Source organism: Myodes glareolus, chromosome 20, assembly GCF_982192425.1.
Source record: "Myodes glareolus chromosome 20, mMyoGla1.1, whole genome shotgun sequence".
NCBI lineage: Eukaryota > Metazoa > Chordata > Mammalia > Rodentia > Cricetidae > Myodes > Myodes glareolus.
In genome coordinates, this window is record NC_142045.1 from 14,909,538 (window position 1) to 14,937,245 (window position 27,708).

The 27,708-nt window shown below is 35.9% G+C and overlaps 1 protein-coding gene across 3 annotated transcripts in view; it reads left to right on the forward strand.

Annotated features, from left to right (window-relative positions):
• The first annotated feature begins 8,292 nt into the window (after positions 1–8,292).
• The window catches only part of Bche (butyrylcholinesterase), a 66,585-nt gene continuing 47,169 nt past the window's right edge, over positions 8,293–27,708 (forward strand). The window contains exons 1-3 of one of the 3 annotated variants that reach the window (XM_048424552.3): positions 8,294–8,589; positions 13,323–13,455; positions 14,926–16,453. In XM_048424552.3, coding sequence (XP_048280509.3) covers positions 14,934–16,453 — 1,520 coding nt within the window. In that variant the 5' untranslated portion in view covers positions 8,294–8,589; positions 13,323–13,455; positions 14,926–14,933. Of the gene's footprint in view, positions 8,590–13,322; positions 13,456–14,925; positions 16,454–27,708 lie in introns of all 3 variants that reach the window. The other 2 variants (XM_048424551.3, XM_048424554.3) reach the window with 2 other exon arrangements.

The window sequence follows — 27,708 nt, forward strand, 5'->3', positions numbered from 1 at the left end:
CATTATAATGCCAGGCATCCACTCTACACATATAATTTTAATAAATTAATTAAAAATCTTCCCACTCACCTAAAGCAGGGAAGGAACAACTCTAGCAGTCTGACAAATAAATGTAAAGATATCATGCTGCTATGGATCAGAAGACTAAATCCTAGACCAGAGATTCCCCACCAGTAAGCAATTTATGACAGGTTCCTGACAGCACATGCGTAATGATAAGAAATAAGGCAGTGATATATAGTAATACATATTACATACTATATGACCATGTGAAACTGTAATTTATAACAGACTTTCTGTTGCATGACCTCGCATGCATGCTTTTCTTAACATGAAGTGAAGTAGTAAAGACAAAATGAATATGCCTCCTTTGAGATTTTAAAAATTTTAAGACTAACCATCAAAATGTTTTCAAAATCCATATTTCTGACAATAAACCACACATTCCACTGGTCATGTCCTTAATATTTTGTCAAGGCAACCACTCAACTAATATTTCACTATTTTGATGAAAAGACTGAGCAAAGCATCTTCATTTTATGAATTACTTTATTTATTAAAAGTTGACTTGTTTATTTTCATATAATGTAGAATTTGAGTCTTAAAACTCAAGAGTGAATAGATGAATGATTTTAGTGAAATGAGATAGATTTGGTGACATGACACTCTGTACCTAATATTACGAAGGTTCCAACACTAGTGATTCTTAAATGGGCTCTGCTTGAGTTATGGAATTCTAAATGAGACCTGCATGCTTTCTTGGGAACGGCAACCCAGCTCCCTCAGTCACACACCTTGTCAAGTTGACCAATTGCTGGTTATTTCCTGAGTCAATTTCACCAATTCTGTGAATACTTGTTTCTAACACATGTTCTTTCTATGGTTTCTCTTCCATTTAAAATCAGAGCTGTCCCTCAATATCAAGCCAATTTTATTTTATAATCTGTTTGTTGGTAATCTGCTTATTGGACTGTTGTTTATTATCAACCAGACAAAACCTGAAATACCTTCATTAGAAACAGAGCTTCCTGATACTGCAAATAAATGTAAAGTTCATAAAAATATGCTCATATTTTTATAAATACAGAGAACACACATACACACATGCAGGTCACTTCCTCTGTCCTTCTGCTGATTCACCTCTTCAAATATCAATACCATTCTTTTAAATGTTAAAATTGGTCTAAAGGTGTATAGACATTTTTCTCATCATGATCTTTTAAACCATATTGTATATCATCTTTGTACAGTAATAGGTAATAGAAATAAATGAGAAATAATTTAAAGTCATGGCAATTGTTCTTAGACTATATGCAAATATTCTACCACTTAAAATAAAGTATTTGAACATTTACATATTTTATCAGTGGGTGTTATTTAAATATTTTTTAAATAACATATTTAAATAATATATTCAGGCTTTTCACACACAAAGCCTGAATATATTATTAAAATATTATCATGTGGCTATTCTGCATAACAAATTCACGAGTTTTATAAATGTTATCTAAAATTCTTATAAATTTGAAATTATATATATAATTAATTCATAAATATTACAAAGACATCAGAACTTTCTTGATCATAATGAATAGACAAAGCATGCCTAATCAAAAGAAACTAAGGAACATGATTTAAAAGTTACATTTTATCGAATGAGGAAGAGGGAAAAAATTGAAACAAAATCTTTTTCCAAAGAAGGTATGCATTTTCCTATACTTCCAGTATAAATGTTGCTAACATCATATATGTGTGTGTGTGTTATATAACATTACATATAGATATATATAAAACTATATATATATATATATATATATATATAAACTGCTAACTGATAATAAAGTTATTATCCATAAGTTGCAGACCTCTTAGGCAATTGTGATTTAATATATTATTTGGTAAAATTGGGTAAACAAAATTTTGAGAATAAGCTATTTTTTTCTGGTCTTTTCACAGAATTTCGGATGTTATTTATTTTAATTAAACTCTTTATATACCCAAAACTGCCTTTGAATGCTTGATTCTACAACTTCCCCAATGCTAGCATTTATATTACTGTTTCAATGGAAAATGTCTATATTTTTACAAGAACTACTCTGGCTGAGTTAAAGCATTGTCTTATTTATTGTTTCTATTGCTGTGAAAAGACACCATCACCTCAGCAATACTTATAAAGGAAACATTTAATTGAAGTCTTTTGTGGAATATATTTTGAAGGTGGTTAGATTTGTTTATGCTGTGGAACATTTTATTTTTTTTTAATGATGTAAAGATGTGCTCCCTTCTTTTATGTTGCATTTGTTTAACTCCGTGAAGCTGTGTTACTTTGCTTGTCTAAAACTCTTGATTGGTCTAATAAAATGCTGAATGGTCAATATCAAGGTGTGAGAAAGAATAGATGGCTGGCAGGAGGAGAAAATAAATAGGATGAGAAATCTAGGGAGAAGAGAGGAAGGAGTCAGCCACCCAGCTACAAAGTCGGATATGGATTAAGAGGTAAAGAAACCATAAACAGAAATAAAGAAAGGTAAAAGGCCAGAGACAAAAGATGAATGGGATGATTTAAGTTAAGAAAAAATGGCTAGAAACAAGCCAATTTAAGGCTGGGCATTCATAAGAAAGAATAAGGCTCCTTGTGATTTATTTGGGACCTGGGTGGCAGGCCCCCGAAAGAGTAAAAGGGTTAGAACAGCAGCAACAATAACAACTGGTTTGTTTGTTTTAGTTTCAATGGTTCAGTCCATTATCATCATGACAGGCAGCCCAGTGGCATGCAGGCAGAAATGGTATTGGAGTAGTAACTGAGAGTTCTATATCTTGTAGGCAACAGAAAGCCAACTGAAACACTGAACAGTATCCTGAACTGAAGAAACTTCAAACACCACCTCCACAGTAAAGCACTTCCTCCAACACTTCCTTCCACCTCCGCGCCCGCTCCAACAAAATCACACCTCCTAATAGTGCTGCTCTGTATGAGATTATGGGGGCCAATTACAAACTGCCACATGTGTATTCACTGAACCTGCTAATAAGCAGACAATGAAGTGAAAATATTTGATGATGGACTGGCTAGTTTTCTGTCAGCTTGACAAAAGCTAGAGTCATCAGAGAGAAGGAGCATCAGTTGAGAAAATACCTTCAAAGGATCTGGGAAATTGGGAAGGCCCAGCCCATGGTGGCTGGTATCATCCCTAGACAAGCAGTCCTGGGTTCTACTAGAAAGCAGGCTGTGCAGGCCAGTAAAAGCATCCTTCATGGCCTCTGCATCAGCTTCTGCCTCCAAGTTCCTGTCCTGCTTGAGTTAGTGCCCTCACTGCTTTTGATGAAGAACTGTTATATAGAAATGTGAGGGAAATAAGCCCTCTCCTCCCCAGGTTGTTTTTGGTCATTGTGTTTCATCACAACAATAGCAAGCCTACCTAAAACAAGTTGGTACCATCCTAGCAGGGTATTGCAGTGAAAGATTGACTACAGTTCTGAGATTGGAGAGGAATGTGTAACTTTGGGCTAGAAACCCCACTGAGTGTTGAGAACTCAGTGGGATGTTCTATAGCAGCTTGGGAGATAAGGATATGAGAGCAGGGCTGAACGACTTATCAGGGCCTTTGCTATTTTGAATTGTGGTTCTTTTGTTCTGATTAGCTGGGGCTGAAGAGTCAGCGATGATTAACAAGAGACCAGCACCACAGAAGTGATACCTTTGCATTACTCGTACAATAGATGTTGATTAGCATGAGCTAAGAAATTAACAGTGATTTAGAAGAGTCCAACATCACTGTGGTGAAGTCATTTAGGAAGTGTTTTCTTAGGGTTAGTGTACAGAACCTGTGTTCCAGAAGTGGCTGAGGAGGTACCTTGGGCTGGCAGCCAAATTTGGTAGTGTAAGTGACATGCAGGTGATTCTGGTTTTGAAGGTCTAGCAGGATCATAGAGAGTAGCCGAGGGTGTGCACTGTGTGACGTGGCAGGGCAGGAGTCTCTGAAGTGAGCCTATGAGAGGCTAGTGGAGAAAGTGTAGTCTAGATACAGCAAGAGACTGCTGACAGAGATTTCTGGTCCACCTGATCCCTCAACCGTTCAGTCCTAATGAAACATACAGAGGCCTACATTTATTATAAACTTCTTGGTCTGGTAGCTCAGAATTCTTATTTGATGGAGGAGGGTTATCTGTCTATTGTGTTATTTTCATTGGTCAATAAAGAGACTGCCTTGGCCCTTTGATAGGACAGAAAATTAGGTAGGCGGAGTAAACAGAATAGAATGCTGGGAAGAAGGGAAATGAGCCAGAAGCCATGGAGCCAGCCACCAGGTCAGACATGCTGAATCTTTTCCGGTAAGCCACCACCTCGTGGTGCTACAGATTATTAGAAATGGGTTAATATCAAGATATGAGAGTTAGTCAGTAACTAACTCTCTAGAGATAATGGGCCAGGCAGTGCTTAAATGAATACAATTTGTGTGTTGTTATTTCTGGGACTAAACTAGCCGTGCGGGAGCCGGGTGAGGCGAAAAGCAGGCCTGCCCGCAACTCCTCACTACACTTATTGATTAATTCTTACATCTTAAATTAGCTCTATTAGCTAAGTGGCTCAGTACCTTTCATCAGTGAGGCATTTCATTTTTCTTCCTCTCTGTCTGGGTGACGACAACAGACTGACTCTTTCCTCTTCCCAGCATTCTCCTGTTCTCATCATCCCACCTCTACGTCCTGCCTATATTCCTGCCTGCCTACTGGACAATCAGCATTTTACTAAAATATAAGTGACAAATCTTTACAAAGAACAAATCCATTGGCCCACAACAAGGGATCTCGCAGTTTGAGGGATGCTGGTATCATTTGATGACCACCAGGAATAACAGTCGTCATGTGGAGCCAGTTAAAGCCTGGACAACAACCTGTGTGTGCTGCAGAGAGAAGGGCTGGAGAAGTGACCAAAGCTCCATGGAGGAGTCCAGAAAATCATGGGTGCATCTTAGATAATTGGGTGTTATTTATACTGTTGGAGTGTGGTTTTGCTTTGTTCAGATTATGTCTGTGCTCTTGTTCTTCTCTCTTGAAATAAGAAAGCATTTAACTTAATTTCAATTTTTACAGCAGCCCATACTTGAGAGATTATGAATTCTTAAAAGTGACTTTAGGTTTTTAGAAGAGACTTAATGCTTTAAATGAATTACATTTTTAATTTTTAAATAGTAAGGGATTTTAAAATTATCATTTTTTAATGTAAGATTTTCAGAATGAAAGAGAAAGGAATGGTTATGGTTTAACAGTGATGCATTTGTGGGCCAAATTGACAAGGGTAAAATGTGCTGGATAGATTTTTGTCAACTGGATTCCATATAAAGCCATCTGAAAGGAGAGAACAAAAAAGTTGTTTGTAAAAATGCTATAAAGAGACCCAATTCCTGGTCAGGCAATTAAAAATACAAAACACAACAAGCATCAATTAAAGGTAACTATGAGAACACTCTTGTATATGGCATTGCCTACAAGAGATCATTGTGTAATAAAATGATTCACACTCTTTAAAATCTTCATGGCTACTGCCAAGAAAGCAATGAACCCAATAGTAACTGAATTCGGATAAAACTTTAAACCTGTAAAGTGCTACGACTGTCTACCTAAATGTGATCACCGAAGGCAGCTTACAGGGCTAACCTGAACTTTAATCATGAGGAGTCAGACTTTCAAGGGTACTCCATCCGAACCATTGACAACTAGTAGGGAAGACTTGGCCATAGTGTTGGCCAAATACCAGGCTATGAGATAACAGTGTGAAACTTGGCCACCTGACTCAACAAGCTCAGGGCACATGACCAATAATCATCACACCGGAAGCCTGAGAAGAAGGGCAGCGGCACAGAAGTAAAGCACCTGCTGTGCACCAAGTTACAAGGCAGTGATCAATAACACAGGAAGAAGAAAGGCTTTAAGGCTGAACTAAAGAGGTGCATAAGTAAGTCTTGCAGCTGAGGAACGAAGACACAAATGACCCAGTAGGCCTGGATCCCAAGTGGTTCACTGATGTAAAAATTCTGAACAAAAGAAAAATTGAAGCCCATAGCTGGCTAGCCAGTATAAACATGCATTTCAATCTTCTAGTAACCGATTTTCTTATTTTCATCACTATTTTAAAACAAATGCATATATTATACAGTCTGAAGTAGACCTGAGCAGGGTGCAAAAAAAAAATTATCAGAGAGTCATTAATTAAGATGAGGGTTTGATCCTAAACCTGGTTTTATTCTACTAAAGAAAACAATGCAGTAAAGTGGTTTCAAAAGAATAATATTGACATTTGAATTTTATTTTAAAAAATCACGCATTCTAGGGGCTAGGGAAATGCTTCAGCAGTTTGTAACACTTGTGAAGCTTTCTCTAAGGACCCAGATTTGGTTCTTAGTACCCATGTGATTCCTGTAAGAAGCTGTAACTAAAGTTCTAGGAAGCTCAACAGCTTCTGAACTGTGAGGAGAACAGGCACGCATATGCGTGTAGGCAAAACATTCATACACACACATAAAATAAAAATAAATAAAATCTTAAGGAATAATACCTCCTGAACTAGTGGATTTTCAATGGGATACCCAAATGACTGTGGTTTAAATACAGCTATGATGACTTTCAAAGCATTGTAAATTGACAGTATACTTTTAAAAACTATTACTTGTTGTTAGAAATATATCCCTCCTTTCTCTCTTTTGAATTCACAACCAAAACCAATCAAGAGGTAGATTTGTGGAACCCATTCCAAAGGGATGTATCTATCAAACCTTCTAAACCTAAGGCTCGGGGCTCATCGTAGAAGAGAGAGTGGAAAGCTTGTAAGAGTCAGAGGATGAAGGAGTTAGCAGTGAGATCGTATCTCCTAGTGATGTCAGAAGCTACACCCATAAAGTGTCACCAGCATGACTGTTTAAAAAGATCTGAACAAGAACAACAACAATAGATGTGTTAAAGTAGGTGGAGGAAAGTCCGTGAGGCTTCAACACCACATGAAGAAGCTTAGAAAATTGGGAATTGCAGAGAGTGGGAGAAATATCTTTCTAAGGGAAGAACACACCAATTGGTTATACGGCACCATAATGTATAATGTTACTGAAAGCATCCATACAAGTAACATTATACATACTAAGCAGACTGTACTTATATATTTAGTAATATATATGAATTATATATATATATCAGCATATAAAGAAATGAATATGGTACTTTTTTAAGGCTACAAAGGCGTTAAATAATATTAATAATATTTATCATAAATGCTTGTGATTGTAATGTTTAATATTTAATCAATATTGCCTAAGTAAAAATTTCCAGGAAAAAGATAATTTCAGCTAAGAAAAATGTTTGTGATCTGAGAAGGACTTGCTATAAAATGATAGCAAAAATATCTGATTTGAAATTTCAAGTACAAGTTCTTATAGTTGGTAGCATAGCAAGATTTTGAGATTTTTTTTAAGAACAAATGTCATGGCCTAAAATTTTGATTAATCATGTTAAACTCGTGTTTGTTAGGTTGATTTATTTATAAGCCAATTTGAGTCACAATGGTTGTCATTGGTCAGAATCAAAGTCCAGTTCTTATATGTACTGTTTGAAATGTTAACAGACAATTAAAAACAAAAACAAGTTTTTCTACAGATCCAGTTACCGTTTAATCTGTAGTGAGCCCGTAGCTGAGAGGTTTGACATTGAAATCTGACATTTACGGAAGCTTCAAGGTGCAACTGGATGGAGAATCAGTTATTATAGTGTTCCTTGAAGGTTTCTTCTTATTGTTTTGCAAAGTACATGTTTAAAGTCTAAGCGTGAAACATGAAAATATATGTTCACAAGCACTGTCAGTGCCTGACTAGAAATGTCCTTTTAACTGTTTGCTGAAGAACTTTGGACTTTTCATGTGTCTTATAAACCGTGACTTTTCCTCACATGTATTTCCAGCAGGGACTTTGAAGAGCTGTTAGTAACTGCAAAATCTGAAGGGGTTAAGTAAACGTTGATGTGCAGGGAACAAGGCCGGAAAGTAAACAATCTTTTGATTTTCAGAGTTTACATCTAGATTGTTTGTTTTATTTCCTATTTTCTTTTTTTATGATGCTTTATGACGGCACGATTTGTCACAGATGAAAGGGACACCGGCTTCCAGCACATTTCTTTAGAACAGTGTAGACAGTGTTCATTGCTGTAAAACTCTTCCGTGGAATCCAAACAAAACAAAGCAAAACAGGAAACTTTGAAGCTAGGACAGAGTAACTCGCTCATTTTCGATTGCGAGGCGCCTCCCCGCCCTTGCTTCTTTCCAGCAATCCTGTGTGTGATGGTAGGGGCAGACCCCCAGCAGTCTCTGAAGGCGTGAGCACGGTACTCCTGCCATTAGTCTCTGAACAGATGTCAGTCGGGAAAGCAGAGCCAGTGCCAGATCAAGTTGCTGCTGCCAGCTCTCGCGAGCTTTGTCAGTAAGAGTTGACTGAATGTCAGCGCTGTGCAGTTCACAGGCGGAGCGGCTGCTGCATCCCGCCTTTCCCCGAAGTGTTACATGATTGCCACTTTGCAAACTCCGCAGCATCCTTTTCTACACAGATTCCGGTGAGTTGCTCAGAATTGGCACCCCTGGTGAGAAGGTTCCGGTGTAGAACTGGTTGAGACAGAAAGGCGAATTCTTCAGCGTGTGCGGAGCCCCTATGCTGCTCCTTTGGGAATAGTCCCTGACTAGCTAGCTAGTGAGACCGAGGAGACTGGCTAGCAGGCACTGCATCAGAGTTTTCTATTAATCCAGAATCACAAATTCAATTCCTTTCGTTGCAGAGGCTATGCCGAATTTGTTTAACTTTGCTTGAGGAGATACGGCACCTGTGGAGTCTTTCTCCTTTATTTATTTATGCTCTCTCTAAGGAGACTTATTTAGGGCTATGGTTACTCTTTAATGCAGGATTAACTACCTTATTCTTAACAACAAAAGCACTGTTTGGGCAACCTTGACTTATTTCCAATATCATCTGTTTTGCAATGACAATGTATTTTCTCTTATTACTTAACTTTTGTTACTCAACATTTTGTCCTTTGAAACTTTTGCAACATCAGCTGGCAAGCAGAAAGCAGTAGTTCCTTTTATGTCTAAAAAAATCTATTTCCTAATTTGATCTACAAATAGCCCTTCCTCCATTATTGACCACTTTTGAATGTTTAATCTGGAGTAAAATATTTTATGTTTCCATTGTTTTATTATATATAGGAATACTAAAAAAAAAAATAGAAAGTTTCGGATTCTCCTAGATTTTTGGAAACCTGACATCATTTTTAGGGCATCAGATTTCCTTGAGTTATTGCCTATAAAATTTATGAGGCCAAAAGGAAATTGAAATATAAACAAAATTATTTTATCAGATTTCTATGGGCTATACATTTTTTTCATAAGCAGGTACTCTTTATTTGTAAGAATGTATTCCAATTAGAAGACACAATGTTTCCTTATATAGACTATAGAATATAGAATATTTATAATAAATATGACTACAATTTATTTTGATAAAATCATATTTGAAGTTAGCATTCTTTTAACATGTATCTTAATGATTTGACTCATAACTCTAGAGTTCTCGTAGACAAAAGACCATTGCTTTAGGATGCCAAATCTAATGTCTAGCTAGATTTGAAAAGGCATGCTTTATTCTTCGATTTGTGTTATATTTGTTGGTATATAATATCCAGCATTTTTAATTTTAGGACAAACATCTGAAACCTATTTCACATTATATTTTTATAATAGATAAGTGAAGAAGATCTTATAGGGTCTTGAATATATTTGCCTTTATAAATTTAGCCTTCAATTTGATTCATTACTTGGTTACAAGTGATAATGCAGTTTACATTTCATCCTTGTCTTTGTTTTGACATTTTGCCAAAGTCTGCTGCTTCTTACTGAAATCGATTGTCTCTGTTGTTATCAAATCTGGAGGCCACAGCCTTTGCCTGAAGCCAGGTTTGGCCACACAGGTCCTTATTAAACAAATTAAAAGAACTAAACTAATACTGGAAAGCAGAAAAGGGACACGTATTCATTGTGACCACATTGGGAAAAGTGACAAAGACTTCCCTTCCGTAGCCCACAGACCCTCTTTATGGCTTGAAGTGAGATTAAAGTTTAAACAGTGACCCAGCAATGTGCCCATCCAACACATCCTGGTTAAAGGGTGGTACCTCGTAGCATTGAGCCATCTTTGTCTTGGCTTCAATCTCATCCTGCAAGGTGTTCCCACAAGTTGTTGGAATTGAATGAATCTCTCTCAAGAATGTACTTTTCTTCTTATAAGAAATTTCTGGGGAAATTTCTATTTCTCTGGGTTCCATTGTTTTGGCAGTATAGTTACTGAGAAAACAAGTGTCTCTTTTCAGTTTTAACTCTACCAGGCCATCACAGCCACAGATGGTAAATGTCAGTAAATATTAGCAAGCAGAGAAAATGCAGCTTCCAAAGAAAACCCAGCAAATCTAATAAGTTAATATTCGGTTTATTAATATAATCTTGTGAGTATTCATTGAGACTTTGGTCAGGAATAGATCTTGAGTTCTCCAAACTCATGTCATCTTCTGTCTACTTGGATGTCTTAGCAGACATCAAAACTCTGTGGAAGATCGTGCTATAGTCCACTTATGAACAGATTTCCACAAAAATCTGCTTTTCTTAGCCTGAAACAAAACAGTACTGGATTTGGCATAAGGACTTAGCTCTTTTAGTCAAATAGAATTCTAATACTGCTCCTGGATCTTTCTAGTGTAATCTTGACCGCACTTTTCCAACACATTTAAAAAATCACCATTTCCAAATAGGATCCACTAATTTTAGTGATATTTTTAAGACAGGTATACAATACCTAGAGAACAATATTGAGAGCATTTTAGACCTTTTTGTAACATTTTTCCATTACTTTAAATTTTTCACAAACAAATCATTTATAAAAGTAAGTGATAATAAATAGCTTTTTAAATATAAATAATTTTAAAATATACATATTAAAGTATAATGACATTGTATATTTTCTCATAAAAGTGTCTGGGAAATTTAGATTTCAAATTTGAATTTTTTTTAAAAGAGGTGATTTACCCTTTACCCTTTTTACTTTAAAAGTTAAAATTTTAAAAAGTTTAGGATTTGTAAAATGTTAGCAGTAAAATTTGCTATCAGGTAGCATTTGTTAAACTTGAATTCCTTAGTTAAGGTACTTTCTTTTCCCCACCTTGATCACCTCTTTACTTTGGCCTCATGAGTAAAGTCTCCTAATCTTTGTAAATATTAACTGCCATTTCAAGGAATGAGCTTATCTACATTAAGATAACTGTATTCAGTGTGAAAGTTTGTTTCATTTTTTTATAAGCACATTTCCCTGAGTTTAATGTTTTATTTTTTAGCAGTTGCCAGTTGTACCACAATTTGAGAGACGCAATGGAGTTTTATAGAATCTAAATCATAATTAAGAATCAGCTAATGAATTAATTTTGAAGGCTTGTTTATTTATTTGTTTTGATTGTTTGTGTGATGATGATACATATTAAAGTATGTCTTTAGTATAAAAGTGCAGAGTACCATGGAATTATGTCAGATTATGCAAATAATGTTGATTTAAATGTAGCACATTTAGACTGTACTGAATGTGGGAGCGACTGCCTTTTCCTTTTAGCACTGCAGATTTACTGATATGGTGTATAACTTCTTCGTGGGTAATTCAGGAGAAAGAACTGAACTGCCATCTTAACATTATGTATACTTGCGGCAATTGTTTCTAATGGTATACTTTACATTACATACAAGAAAGTCTCATAGGCGTCATTATTGAGAATATGATTCTAATTCATATAAACAGTTCTCTGGAAATTTAAGGTCCATTTGGAGGAAAATGAATATTAACTCACAAGACGAAAAGCTCTATTAATATAGATACCATGGAACCACTGGGTGAGAGCAGCTGTTTTAGAATATTATAAAATTACCATAGTTGGTACATATATTCCCAGCAAATAACAATAAAGGTAGTTGTATTTACTTTACAAGGAACTGCTGAAGAAATGTTTGTGTGTGTGTGTGTGTAATTGTTCACATGTCCGTCTGTATGTGTTTGTGTACAGTGTGTCTGTTAGTGCATTTGTGTCCTCAGGCATGCTCAGTTGGTTGGTGGAGGCAAGAGGTTGACATCAACTGTCTTCTTTGATTGCCTTCCACATTCCTTACAGAATGGGTCTCCTACAGACCCAAGTTTCACAGATTCTTCTTGACAGTTTGCCTAAGCAAGTCCCTAGGATCTCCTCCTTTCCCTGCACCTGAGTTGTCTTGGTCACAGAGGGGCACCACCACACCTGAATTTTTATTGTGGGGGTTGGGTTTCTGAACAAAAGTCCTGGTTGTTGAGAAAGTCCTGTACCAATGGTGGCAGATCCCTAAATGCTAAACAAAAGTTTAAGTTATCAAAAATTGCTAGAAATTGAAATTATTAGCATTTAATTTGATCTTTATAAGATAATATTTCAGCAAAACTTAAGAAAAATAGCCCAGATCATCCATACAATGGACAGGGCAAGAACCTGCTCTACAGGTCACACACCCAGAGACAACAGCCAGAGGTCCTAGGCTAGCTTACTGAAATATGCTTAGAACAGACAGGTCCAGAACCTTGTTATTTTCTCTTGGCAAAACTGATTTTCAAAAATGACAATAAAACAAACCAAACCAAACCAACCAACCAACCAAACAAACAAACAAAAACTCCACATGGCTTTTCTCTTCTCTTTATTGAAGAGAAAAGGTTTTGTCATTATCAGGGAAAATGTAGAGAAAGCCACAAAGAAGAGTAATCAGTACATTACCTCCTGTCCAAATATTAAATTGTCTCAGTACCTGTCAAGTTCCCAGACCTCTACATTATCATTGTATGTTTGATTATCATTATTTAGAAATTACACTTACTGTGAGTACACTATTTAAATGTCCCATGAAACTTATCATAGTATGTTTTAACAATACATTTAATGAGTCTTAGCACATACCCAATTGTATCAAAAGGACATTAAAAAAAACAAAAAGAAAACTGTGACTTCATTTTAAAACCTGAACTTATTGCCATAGCAATGAACTTATAAGACTTATTTACATGAAAGCAGTTTAGTTTGGATAGATATAGATATTAATAAAATTATACAGAGATGTAGTCATAAAGTATTCGGTTGAAAAGTAAATGTTGCCATTATGGCTTATTTTATTTGTGTATTCATTGGAATTTGATTGCTAGATTTCTTGTGAGCAGGGGTAAATGATACTGATTTAAAATTAGCATCTTCTAGGTATAAAGTGTGGGAAGGTGGTTTGACGGATAAAGGGTGGAACAAGAGAAGAAATTCTGAGCTGTCTTCTGATCTTCGACTTATACTGTGGCACAAGTGTCCCACCTCACAATTAAAACAAATGTAAGTAAAATAAAAAAAGATATTCTTCATGGTCAGGGAACATAGGTCTCACATCTGTTTCTTTCTCATGGCCTAGCAAAACAAACTTGATTATACATGCAGAAAGTCATAGGAAATGGTTGGTGATGGAAGGATTGACTTCCAGAGCAGGCAGGTGAAATTTAAAACTAGTGCATTACAAAAGGTTACAGGAGGGCTGTGCATTTGCTAGTGCTGGCCATTGTTATGTGGATGGAAGCCAGTGTCTGGTAACGAATATTTTAATTGTGTTTCTTGAAACTATATAAATGAACATCGATTCCTTTTTAATGACATTTTCTTTATCCTTTTCATCACCTGGAGTTTGGAATGTTTTATTTCAAAGAAACTGATTTTTATGTTATGAATTGTAATAACACTGTCACCAGACAAAAGAGTCTTCATATGACTGTAAATAAATATTACCTAACTACAATATTAGATACACTTCATTTTGTAGTTTTCAAAGATCACTCTTTCCTCTTCCACTTATTCCAGTCATTTCTCAGCACTGGGTCCTCTGATTTCGATGACTTGTGTACACCATAAAAAAGCATGAGTATCCATGACTTTGCTAGCAAATATAGTTAACTACTTTATGTGTGCTTCAATCAGTTTACAAATTATTTGTTGTTAGCCTTGTAAACTTTCTGTCTAACCAATGTCATCTCTAACATAAATATCACCTGGGTCTCTCACCAAGTAGATTGTGATTCTAGCAGAAAATTCTCATTGTTATCAAATAAATTGAGAGAACTTCCGTGAAACCTACGGGTAATACAGCTCAGCAACCTGTGTTTAATAGCCAGAGGAAAAAAACTGGCTTGTTAGTGCTGATATTTGTAACTAAAGTACATTTACTTAATTCTTAACATTCTGCAAATAAATTGTCTTAATTTTCTTTTGAAACAAACCAAAATTGTATAAATCTTAAAAGTGGGGGGTGGCTATAAAAAAAAAAAACATGGAATACAGGAAGACAGTACATGATCAGTGCCTCCAGATTTCTCAATGTTCTTAACTGACTTCTGTCATTCAGCCATGCTATTTCAGAAAACAATTGTGTTTTCCCCTCCAGTCACGTAGAAATTACTTCTGACATGTCCACTCATAGCTAGTCCACATTTAATGTGGCCATGTGTAGTGAATGATAGCATACACACCTGGGACAAACTACAGGCTAAAACTTCTTACGCATTCTTAAAAATGTTTTTTTTTCCTCCAAGGCAAGATCATATATAATTGCTTGCTATGTTTTTTTTTTTTCTTCTAAGTGGTTAGCAATTCATTTTCTTCTTAGTACTTATACATATCCAAGGTTTGGTAACATATTCATTAGGTCTTTTAAGTTTAGGGTAATTAGAAACTACTGTATTTTAGTGACTAATCGTCATTGGGCCATAACACAGCATCTACAAGACTGTTGAACCCTTTTGCTTACTTTTCTCTTAGAAATCAGCATGCATTTCCGGGGCACCACCGTCACAGAGACCCACTTCCTCCTGTGCATTTTTCTTCTCTGCGTGGTTTTTGGGAAGACACACGCTGAAGAAGACTTCATAGTCACAACCAAGGCTGGTAGAGTTCGGGGACTGAGCCTACCTGTTCTCGGTGGTGCAGTGACTGCCTTTCTCGGGATTCCCTACGCACAGCCTCCTCTTGGTAGGCTAAGATTCAAAAAGCCACAACCCTTAAACAAGTGGTCTGGCATCCAGAATGCCACCAAATATGCGAATTCATGTTATCAGAATATAGATCAAGCCTTCCCTGGTTTCCAGGGGGCAGAAATGTGGAATCCGAACACGAACCTCAGTGAAGACTGCTTGTATCTGAATGTTTGGATTCCATCACCTAAACCGAAAAATGCCACCGTCATGGTATGGATTTATGGTGGTGGCTTTCAAACTGGGACATCCTCTCTACCTGTTTATGACGGGAAATTTCTAGCTCGGGTTGAAAGAGTTATTGTAGTTTCAATGAACTACAGGGTAGGTGCCCTAGGATTTCTAGCTTTACCAGGAAACTCTGAGGCTCCAGGGAACATGGGCTTGTTTGATCAACAGCTGGCACTTCACTGGGTCCAAAGAAACATAGCTGCCTTCGGAGGGAATCCTAAAAGTGTAACGCTTTTTGGCGAAAGTGCTGGAGCAGCCTCGGTGAACTTTCATTTGCTTTGTCCCCAAAGTTACCCTTTGTTTACCAGAGCCATTCTGGAAAGTGGATCCTCTAATGCCCCCTGGGCAGTAATGTCTCCGGAGGAAGCCAGAAACCGAACTTGGACCTTAGCTGAATTTACTGGCTGCTCAAAGGAGAATGAGACGGAGATGATTAAATGCCTTCAAAATAAAGACCCTGAGGAAATTCTTCTGAATGAAAGGTTCATTCTCCCCACTGATTCCCTCTTATCGATTTATTTTGGTCCAACAGTGGATGGTGATTTTCTCACTGATACACCCCACACACTGCTCCAACTCGGACAAGTGAAAAATACTCAGATTTTAGTGGGCGTTAACAAAGATGAAGGATCATCTTTTCTAGTGTATGGGGCTCCTGGCTTCAGCAAAGACAATGACAGTCTCATTACTCAGAGGGAATTTCAAGAAGGTTTAGATATGTATTTCCCAAATGTGAGCAGCTTGGGAAAGGAAGCAATCCTTTTTTACTATGTGGATTGGTTAGGTGACCAGACACCGGAAGTCTACCGGGAGGCTTTTGACGATGTAATTGGAGATTACAATCTCATCTGCCCTGCTCTGGAGTTTACCAAGACATTTTCAGACCTTGAAAATAATGCCTTTTTCTACTATTTTGAACACCGGTCTTCCAAAGTTCCTTGGCCTGAATGGATGGGGGTGATGCACGGCTCTGAAATCGAATTTGTCTTTGGTTTACCTCTGGACAGAGGAGCGAATTATACGAGAGCTGAGGAAATTTTGAGTCGTTCCATAATGAAATTTTGGGCAAATTTTGCAAAATACGGGTAAGTGGTGATTTCTATAATCATTGCCTGGTTTTGTTTTGCTACGCTTGGCTTGACCTCTACTGCAGACTTCATTAGAAGCATGAAAACATTGCAAGTATTTTCTCTTAGTAGCCAAGCTGCCTTTGTATATCATTATATGTTGAGTTTGAGCTCTTTGTTTCTCAATGCGTAAGAAAAATTACCGGAAAATTTTTCTGTTAACTATTTTTTTTTTACTTCATTTCCAAAACGTTGCAAAAACACTTTAACGATGTTAGCCAAAGTTTGGAAATAAATGTTTGTATCAGAATTACAATAGTGAAAATACTTTCCCACCCACACATTTGTTCAGGTCACTAGGTTTAAGAAAGAGAAAGAATATGTCTTCTCACTGTCTATAGCCTTGAACAGTGACATCAGGCAGAGGAGTAAACATGTCCCTCTTAGGAATATGAATGGGGCAAGAAGGTGAGATAGTTCTACCCTCACCCCTTATTCTCAAGTCTCATAGTACCAGTGTTTAGCAGTATAGTTCTAGAAGATTCTATCAGACCTTTTAGATAAACTGCTTCACTTGACTCTTGAGGTCGCTCATGTTTATCTAAATTGTTGTCCTATTGGAAGAGTTTTGTGGCTAGCTTTCATCTTATCTTTGTGATGCTGTTCTGGACTCTTAATAAAATATAGGCTACGCCTAGTTGCAAATGGGTCCACTTGGGCTTTGTCTTCAGTGGGATCTTTTGGAGTTGATAGTGTTCACTAGAAATCATACTTTGGATCTATCTTTTCCTGGATTAGCAATGTGAGGAATTATAGTTTCTCAGGATGTTGGATATCCATGGCAATGAGAACTCAGCCTCAGCCAACACACTTAGTAGCAAAGCAGCCAGCTGCCCTGACATTCTACCTTGTTAAGCTAAACTAGCTTCTCTAAGTCTATTTTCAGTGTTGCCTGCTCCATCGTAAGATGAGTCTAGGTTTACTCCATCATAAGCCTAGAAGCATGTACAATCTCTTTGAATTTACCTCCCCCCCTTTTTTCTTCTAATCTTTAAGATAGGCTTTCCCTATATAGCTCAAGCTGGTCTTCAAATCAACTCATGACGTTGATGTCTGCAAATTGTAAAACAGTTCATATTTTCACGTTAATAATAACATAATAATTCCCTGTTCCCATTAACAGTATTAATAGAATATATCTAATATCTTATTTATGATATATAGCCTCAGATCAAAGCAGAGAGTCTTTGACATTTAATGGAATAGTTTAACCCTAACTAAGTACATTTCTGATGAGTGAGTTTTCCTGGGGAATAAATGAAGGTTGGCTTATTAATTATAATGTGAAACTTATAAAATGATATTTATAAAACAAATTACAAAACTTTAAAATAGCCTTACAAAGTTACAAAGTAGAATATCCACACAATAGATTTCACTGTTAAGGCAATTCTCCTCAGAGTCCATATTTTTAGTTGAACAAAGGAAGATGTCATGCTTGCTTTGAAATGAATGATAATATTAACAAGTGATAATATTAAGTGACTTTCAGCAGAGGTAAAGGAACCAAGTGCTACTTTAAACATGCTTTGATTCTACACTTCTCAAGTTTAGACAATTTGCCTTATATACCACCCTGCTGGACTTGGCGGACACTTGACTCTGTCTGGAGCCCATTTTGGGGTAGCAAAAAGTATGATATAATGCCTAGAACACCAAACAAACCCTTAATATTTCAAAATGTTAGACACACCAAGGTCGAGAACATGTGATAGCCTATTTTTCCCACACTCCCAATATGTGTTTTCAAGGAAGGGAAAGTTCTAGGCCTCAGCCCCTGATTCCAAGGGGAAAAGTGAGTGTGCTATCCACCCATTCTGTAGTCCCATGGTGCAAGACAATCAGATCCAAAGCCCCAAAACTCAGGACGATCAGTAGTGATAGGGAGTCAAGTCAAAGCAGGAACTTAGTTTATTACTGTAAGCATCAGGTTAAGTGACGTCATGTGATACAGAGGTACCTCCAGCCAATGGGAGACAGCCAAGCCCTTCCTCTGGATGTAGAGGCATCTATCTAGATTTTGCTGTCTCATCCTCACTTGGTAGCTTTGAGACTATCCTTCAAACTTGAGCCAGGCTTTTCTCTGTCCAACAGACTTAAAGGTATAGGCCCTGAGATAATTTTGGCCCAGTAGAAAAGTAGGCTGTGGCTCTTTAAAATTTTACACCCATTCTATCAGGAGATCTGAGGTCTTTTCTTTCTATTAATCTTCATGTCCTAGCCTATATTAAAGAGAGTAAAGAGAGGTGGAGTAGGATTTGAAGCTGTGATTATCATTTAGGAAGAAGAATTTCATGTTTCCACCACAGTTCCAGTCAATTACTCTTACATGTTCGTTAACTATATGTGGGTTGCTTATGAGCTTCATTGGTATATAATTTTCATACCTAGTTCAATAAACTTTGACTAATCTCTATAATTCATCATCCAGTAGCACTGTTCTTTTTGCATGGCTCTTTTTCTCATTTATTTTTTCATGCTTGCTCAGTACACTGCATAAACTTCAGTCTGACAACTTTTGATTTGTCCAACATGCCTGTAACCAGACCAACAACTCAACGTGTGTGTGTGTGTGTGTGTGTGTGTGTGTGTGTGTGTGTGTGTGTGTGTGTATTTATATGTCCTGCATATACCTGGTTATCTTGGAGGCCACAAGTGTATAAATCCAGGAACTGCAGTTACAGCCACGTATCAGCTACCATGTGAGTATTCGGAACTGAACTCAGGACCTTTGGAAGAGTAAGAAATGCTTTTAATCACATAACCAACTCCTCAGCCCACTTCTCCTTTTGACACGCAGGCTTCTGTTCTCACAGATCATAATACATTTCAATAACCTATCTATAAGCATGTTTTGCTAGGGAATATTATGAAAAGATGTCTTTGTATAATATGTTGTACTGTATTATCCCCTTTAGGGAATGAAGGAACACAGGAATAGGGATTGCTGGTATGCTAACCCAATCAATACTCTGTATCTTCAAGGAAGCTTGGAATAATCAGCTTTATTTTTTAAAGTATTATAGTTCTGCACCAGGATCATCTCATGGTTGTTTAGTGTGCATGCTCTCTCTCTCTCTCTCTCTCTCTCTCTCTCTCTCTCTCTCTCTCTCTCTCTCTCTGTGTGTGTGTGTGTGTAAGAGAGGACATGCTTATGAGTAACAATTTACATATAAAATATGTATATACCTGTATTATGTGTTTGAGCACAAGATTCAGCTGCCTATACACGTCAGAGGCATAGGGCCTTTTAGAACTGGTGGGACAGGTTGTTGGGAGCTACCTGATGTTGTACTGGGGAACAAATTCAGTTCCTCCATAAGATCAGCAAGATCTCTTAAACACCGTGGTTAAAATTACAACAGTCTGTGTAAGTCAAATTTATTTAACAAGGATTTCGTGAATATTGTCTGGGTGTCTTAATGTTTTCTTCTACCCTCAATCTTGATTTTGAGTTATTAAGTGAAGTTTTTGATTGTTTAAAGCACAGAAAATCTGAATTTAATTATTTTCCATATTATATTCAGATTCTCCATTTTCTTAGGAAAAAAACCCAACTTCTTTGCCTATTTAATTAACCTTGAAAGACAGGTGACAAAATCTATATAAATATAACTGAATGTGAAGACCATTTATTCTTTCTAGTCATTGACCTTGTAGCTATGAGTTTTTAGATTTATTTATTTTTATTTTATGGTGTAAGTGTGTTGCTGTGCATATGTGTATTTTGTACAGTGGAATGGTATTCACTTATTAATACCAGTGATAGCAGAGGCAAAGGACAAAACATTGTTTTTATTAGTAATTTTCCTTTTAGAGTATAAATCTGTGCTACAAGCTCATTGAACGTTCATTAATGTATATCTCTGGTTGACTGTTTACTACTATCAAATACTTTTTTGAGTCTGTTTTGTTTAGTACTGAGATATGTCAAGCTATTTGGATTCTTAGCATATTTTGTGGTATCCTTTAATTTTCAATCTATCTGTATATTTTAAAAAAAACATTTACTTGGAGTCTGGAGAGATGACTCAGTAGCTGAGAACTCTTACAGCTCATTTACGGAATCCAGGTTCAATTCCTAGCCTCTAAATCAAGAAGCTCACACCTGCTTGTAACTCTCATTCCTTCTATTACTGATGGGTACTGGAACACATGTGTGTAAATACATGCATGCCAGCACACACTCGTACATGCTAAAAATGAATAAATATTTAATAACACAGGGCATAGTCAAGTCTTAAAAATAGCCTTTCATACAGTGTGACTATTTTATTTTTCAGTTAATGTAATCATTAATTTAGCTGAATCTATACCTATTTTTTATTAATTATCCATCCACATTATTTCTTTGTAGCTTATTTGAATTTAGTAAATGTTTTTAAATATTTCATTTTATTTTCTGTTGACTTAATTGGTTCTTGGATTTTTCTTTCATGATTGCTTTAGGGAAAACAGTTGTTTCTGATAACTGTTTGATTATATTAAACTTTGGTTCCATTTCAAATTCACAATAGCATTTCAAATGAATAATTCCTTCTAACAATTCATCTTAATAATTTCCATACATTCTCATAAATTCACAAATGCAAGAAACATATAGTGTTATGTATTCACTGCTTTTTCTTTATTCTACTTATATGTTCACAAGAATGTTTGAGACTTTTATTAAATGCTATGTATCTTAAATAGTTATTTGTATATATGTAAATGTATAAAAGAAAATGGGAACAGTTTTTTATATTTATTCAAATATGCTCAATTTTAATGCTTCTTTATAATTTCACATAGATTCAAAGGCTCCAGTACATTATTGTCTGGTAAACCAAAGAATGCTTTCTAGACTATCTCATTGTATAGATTGATTTAATATAAATGCTTCCAGTTTTCTTTTATTGGGAATTTACAAATGTTTTGCTCCCACTGAGCAATATTTTTGAGAATATCCAATTCTTTTTGGTTTGTTTGATTTACTTTCTTATTTAGTTGATCAGTTTGAAGACGCATTATGGCTCAGTTAAGGTTTTTATTGCTGTGAAAAGACACCATGACCATGACAACTCTTATAAAGGAAAACATTTAATTGGACCTGGTTTAAAGTTCAGAGACTAAATCCACAGTGGGAAAAATAGCAGCATATAGGCTGATATGGTGCTAGAGAATGAGCTGAGAGTACCACATCATCGTATCCAGAAAGTAGAAGTAGACTGTGTGCCACACTGGGCCTTATCTGAGCATCTGGGGTCTCAAAACCTGCTCCCACAGAGACACACTTCCTCCATCAAGCACACATCCACTTCAGCAAGGCCATACCTCCTAAGAGTGCCTCTCGTTATTGGCCAAGCATTCAAACATGTGAATCTATTTGGGGCCATATCTATTCAAACTACCACATATTCCAATCTTGTACTTCCTTTTGGTTTCTATTTTGATGTGAAGTAATTCTGTATTCATATTGTCATCTTTTATAGGAAAAATCCTTAAGTGTTTTATTTGGCACTAAAATGTTATTTTTATATTTGATTTATATTTGACTTTCCATAGTTCATCTATGATGTCAATGTATGAATTTATGGATGGTGTGGGCTTCTAAAACTATGCCCAAGTTGATATTTTTTGTCCTTTAAAACACTGATCCTTTTTTTTTTTAAATCCACTATTCCTCGAGCTCCTTTCATATCCAGCTACTTCTAGAACTAATTATACATATGCTGGGTTAATTAATATTGCTTCAAAGGGCACCATATCTTTGTTAATTTTACTACACTTGTGTTTCTATTTTTCAAATTAGCTATCAATTTCTGTGCAAGCACACTGTGTCTTAAACTTTATTTGTGCCTTTGTTTTTTTTTTTGGTTATTTTTTTATTTCACTTAATATTAGTTTTGATTCCAAAATATATATTCTTCTATTTTGCTTTAGGAGTGTTGTGCTTGCTACTTGAGGAGATATTCTTTGCTTTTTAAATATCTTAAATGATTACTTTAACATTTTTATCTTTTTTCCAAAATCTTTGTCATTAGAGGTCAGTTTCTCTTTTCCCATTTTATTTTTTCTCGAATTTTCTCTTTTTGCATTTACAATATGCTTTAGTTTTAAAAATTATAACATAATGCATGATATTCATCCTTCCATTCTTTTTCCTTTAACCCCACCATGTACTCCTTCCTGGTCACTGTCAAATTCATGGCCCCTGCTTCTTTTACTTATTGTTACATATTCCTAAGTACATAAGTATAAGCAGCTCTAATTTTCTTCATTTGAAAATTAAATATTTTGTTGTATGACAGATTATGAAACATTCCAATCAAGCCTGCCCCAATTGCTTCCAATGGCTCTCTAGCATGGACTTTTCCCTCCCAAGTTCATGTTCCCTCTGAGTATGTTTCTCTGTCTGTCTCCCTTTGTTTATTATATCTCTGTGTCTCTGCCCCCCACTCTCTCCCAATTGCCAAGTTTTCTTAGCAATACCTGTATGGATGTGAGTGTAAGATCATCCACAGTGATTTTTAAACTTGGAATAGAATTTCTCTCATATGCAGGAAAAGTCTTATTTTATCAAGATCTGAAGAATGTGTGTTCACTAGAATGTTTAGTTTTACTTAATGCATGACCCAAAACTTTTTAAGCTCATTTTCTTCCGTGATAGGTGTACAGCTGTGTTCTAGTCAGGTTTCTATCACTGACAACACGCCCAAGATAATCAGCTGACAGGGAAGACTTGCGTAGGTAAATGGCCCCCTAGTTTCAGACAGTGTGATGTGAGTTGCCTTAGTTGCTTTGGGAACGACATTAAGGCATTTTGTCATGGTGTGAAGCATGTCGTAAACCTGAGAGTTTCTCCTCATGAAAGAAAGAACATGAAAGGAGAGAAAAGGAGAGCTGGCATACCAACTTCCTATTAAAGATTTGACTGTTAGTATTTGTTCTCACCTGAGTTTAGAGTCACATAGGGAACTGCCGAGGCATTTTTCTAGGTGTGTTCTCAAGATTGGTTCCAGATAGGTTCAATGAAGAGAAGCATCTACCCTAAATATGGAATGTGCCATCTCGTGGGCACAACTCATTTTCAGATAAAAACAGACTAAAAATAGTATAAAATGGGGGAGTTGCCAGCATTTGTTGTATTTCTGAGTCTTCTGTGGTCTTTCTTGAAAGCTCTCCTGTACTGCACATTGTCAGTGTCAGTATTTTCTTCTTAGCTGTGTGGGACCCTGCAACTATGAAATGGTCCCCCTGAAATCAGGATCAAAATCCATCCTTCCTTCTCTTAAGTTCTTCTGCCAAGTATTTTATCGCTATGGCAAAACAGAAGCCATACCTATAGTACTGAACTTCCTTTCACTTGGTCCAACTTGGAAGGGTTGCAGCACCACTCAGGGCCTGCGTCAGCAAAACAGCCTCTGCGCATGGTCCCTTGGCAGATGCTTATTAAACCACAGATGTTTGTTGCATGTGTTTTTTAAAATAGGAAGTCCATACAAAGTCAAGAAAATTACAGCTGTATCAATTTTGTAGAAATTGAATTTAAAAAGTCAATACTCTAGAAGATATTACAGATATAGGGCTTCAGGGTATTTTGTGGTGACAAGATTCCATACCTCATTGAGTTCCTTATTCCTACTGTAAGTATTCTCCTTAATTAATTATTGAGCATTAATGCAATATTAATGAGATAAAACAAAGTTTTTTACCGCTCAGTAGTTCATACTCAATTTTTTTTTCTAGTTCTCCTTAATTCCTCCTTTCTGTTTTCTCTCCTATAGTGTGGTTTCTCTTCTTACGTTCTCACACTCATACTTTGTATATATTCAACTCAGTACTCAGCTAAGATCTACAGGGAACTCGTTTCAAGAAATCTCAGGTATCGTCATGTCTTGCTGCTTCTTCTCTGAAATTCTGTCCCCACAGACAACTAGTTCTTCACATACCTGGAACTGTGATTTCTTTCTTTTTCTCATTGAAATGACGCTACTTCACCTGAGATCATTATTCCAACATCTCAGTAAGTTATTTTCAGAAGGATTCATGGTAACCATGGACTTGCCTTGGAGTTTTCCTTTTCTCAAAATGCTTGAGTTTGGGATGCCTACAACTCGGTTGTTGAAAACCTTTAATATCTGGTTTTTGTTTTGTCCACTTATACAAATGTTGATTACTGGGATTAAAGCTTTACTAATCTGTCTATCCTAAGTGAAGCCCAACACCACACCTTTACATATATGACTCAGCTACCCAAACGTCTCTCTGTTACACTTAAAGATTTCTTTTAAACACACCTGGGAGTAACTCACACACTAGAAGGGGTACTAATCAGGATTGGAGTTCCATAATTTTCCTACTCCAAACATAATTTTTTTCAAAGATTTATGAAAACTCTTTACATTTTATTTATTGAGCAGGGATACTAGGAACATATCTAAACATAATAACGGTAATATACAGAAAGCCAACAGCCAACATCAAACTAAATGGGGAAAAACTCACATTTTTTTCCCACACAGTGATCCCACTGAAATCAGGAACAAGACAAAGTTGTTCACTCTCTCCATAAATATTCAATATAGTTCCTGAGGTTCTAGCTAGAGCAATAAGACAGCAAAAAGGAGATCAAGGGGATACAAATCAGGAAAAGAAAAGTCAAACTGTTACGATTTGCTAATGATATGATAGTTTGTATAAGTGACCCCAAAAATTTTAACAAGGAACTTCTACAACTTACTTATTTTAAAGAAATACAGTGAAACAGATGTTAGTAAAACTTGCTGTGCTATTACACCAAACAGTAATACCAAGTCTAATTTAGTAAAAGAGCCATTAGAAAATAGAAGCTATCTTATAATTTAGGATTTGACAATCATGGGTAATGTTATACATGCTTTACTTCTACTTTTCTTCTAGCCCCACTTTTAAATTATATATTTTTCCCTGTAAAATGAGAGTCTCAGTATACATACCCCATTATTATATTTTAAAATATTTTATTATAACAGTTTTTTGCATTTGTCCTTTCCATTTGAAAATTCAAGTTTCTTCTACTAGGCATAAAATATATAAGTTTATTGTCATCTTATATTAAACATGTTTTCTTCTCCCAAAATAAACAGATGTTAATTTTCCTGACTTAGAACTAATTAATTATTCAATTATATATTCAAGAAAATAAAAAAAAATTCAGAGTTGATTATCTTGATTCTTTGCTTCATAAACAAAGTTCTGTATTTCCACATTTTTTTTGTTAGAAATAAGTGTTCTGACACATCATTGTTTTTTACTTTAGAATTATGGGGACAAAAGTGTACTTCACAAAGTGCATTTAAATCATTTAAATTCTATCATAACATATTTGTTTATGGTAACAGAGTGCACCATTTTCCTCAACTGCTGTGTTGCCTTAGTACATGAAAGTTTATCACAGAAGGAATAATTTATTAAGTGTAAAGAAAATGTATTTGTGAACATTTTGTTTATATGGCTTTAATATTAATTCGAAAATACTTATAGGCAGTTCTTATTTGTTTAAATGTGAAGATGGTGAGATTAATTGAAATGTTAAAGCCATACCTTGTTCAATGAAATATAGAATTGTCTTCATTTTATTTATTGCTGCATTAAGACACTATGATGAAGTAAACTTTTAAAAGAAAGGATTTTTTTTTAAGAAGTGGAGCTTAAAGGGGTTTGGTCTATGACCTTCATTGATGGAGAACCTCATGGCAGGCAGGCAAGCAAGTTAATAATGAACTTGCTAAGAGCTTACATCTGCTAGACGATCATGAGTTAGAGATCATTAACTGAAAATCATGTGCTCTTTTGAAACTTAACTCTACTCCCAGTGACACTCTTCCTCCAACCAGGCCTCACTTCCTACTCCTTTTCAAATAGTTTTCCTAGCTAGGGAACAAGTATTTAAGTATACAGGCCTACGGAAGGTTTTCTCGTTCAAACCATGACGGCAATCTTCTATACAATAATATAAAATTAGAACTTACAAATTTGACAAATGTGAGAATGAGAAAATTATTTTGTGATTCCAAGATGTTGCACATGTATCCACATGGGCAAGCACACACCTCAAACACATGAAAAGAGGAGTCTTCACATACACAATCATAACTTTATAACTCAATCAAGAATTTATTAGTATTATTGTATTTTCAAAATTTATAGCATGAAACGAGTATTTTTTGTCTCCTAGTTTATTAGTTTTCATATCAGAAAGTAGTTGGTATAACTCAGTTGTCTTTCCATTTATTTTGCAAATAGAAGCTTTGTGTGTGTGTTCTGTTTTGCTTTTTTCATGCAGTCTCTCAGTAATTTAACATAAAATGGAAAAACTGAGGGGAAGACTGAAGAGTTCTCCTAAGCCATCTAACCAGGAGAGAGGGTCCTGTAGTCACATGGACTCCTGTGTTTTCAACATAAACAATATACATTCTAGAGCCCCATGCATAAGACCAAACTCAAACCTTTCATTGGTTCAAGATAAACTGAATGGTGGCATTAGCCTGAAAGGGCTTGGAATGCATTGTTATGAAGTATGGTATTATGAAAAAATGATGAAATAGTGAAATTTCCTAATTTTAAATGAAAATATTGTAGTCTGTGATAAAACAGTGAATTGGCACTAAGAGGCGACAGAACAAAGGTGAAGCAATACTTTCACTTTCTTGTATTATAAATTTGCCATGAATTATTAGGGGCAGTCGTTAAATAGGCTTAGAAAATGCATTTGGTTGCAGACTTTTAATTTAACATGTTATCATGTTACTGCCATCCTAGTGAATGTTTCAGAGATAAGGGCAGAGAGTGGACTAATATTAGACTGCATGCGATACGGAGATAAATTTAAATTTGTGAAGGACTGTCATCTGGCCATCTGTTCCAATTCTTATCAGACATATAATTAGATTTTGTGATAGATAATAGTTTGTGTGGTGGTTCCAGACTGAAGAAAAATATACTTACCCTCCGATTCTATAATTATTTGTGGTATATTATCATAATTAACCCTAACAGAACATTTTGATGACTTTGCAGAAAGACCAAGCCTAAAATCCCCATGGATATATTTTGTTCCTATCTTGACAGTTTGAATTTTTTACTGTTTCAGCACTCTCTTCCCCTAGGAATTAGGTGAGGACTTACTTAGAAATAGATGAAACAATAAATGCTAACTGCAGCATTACTGGAAGTTCTTATAACAGAATATA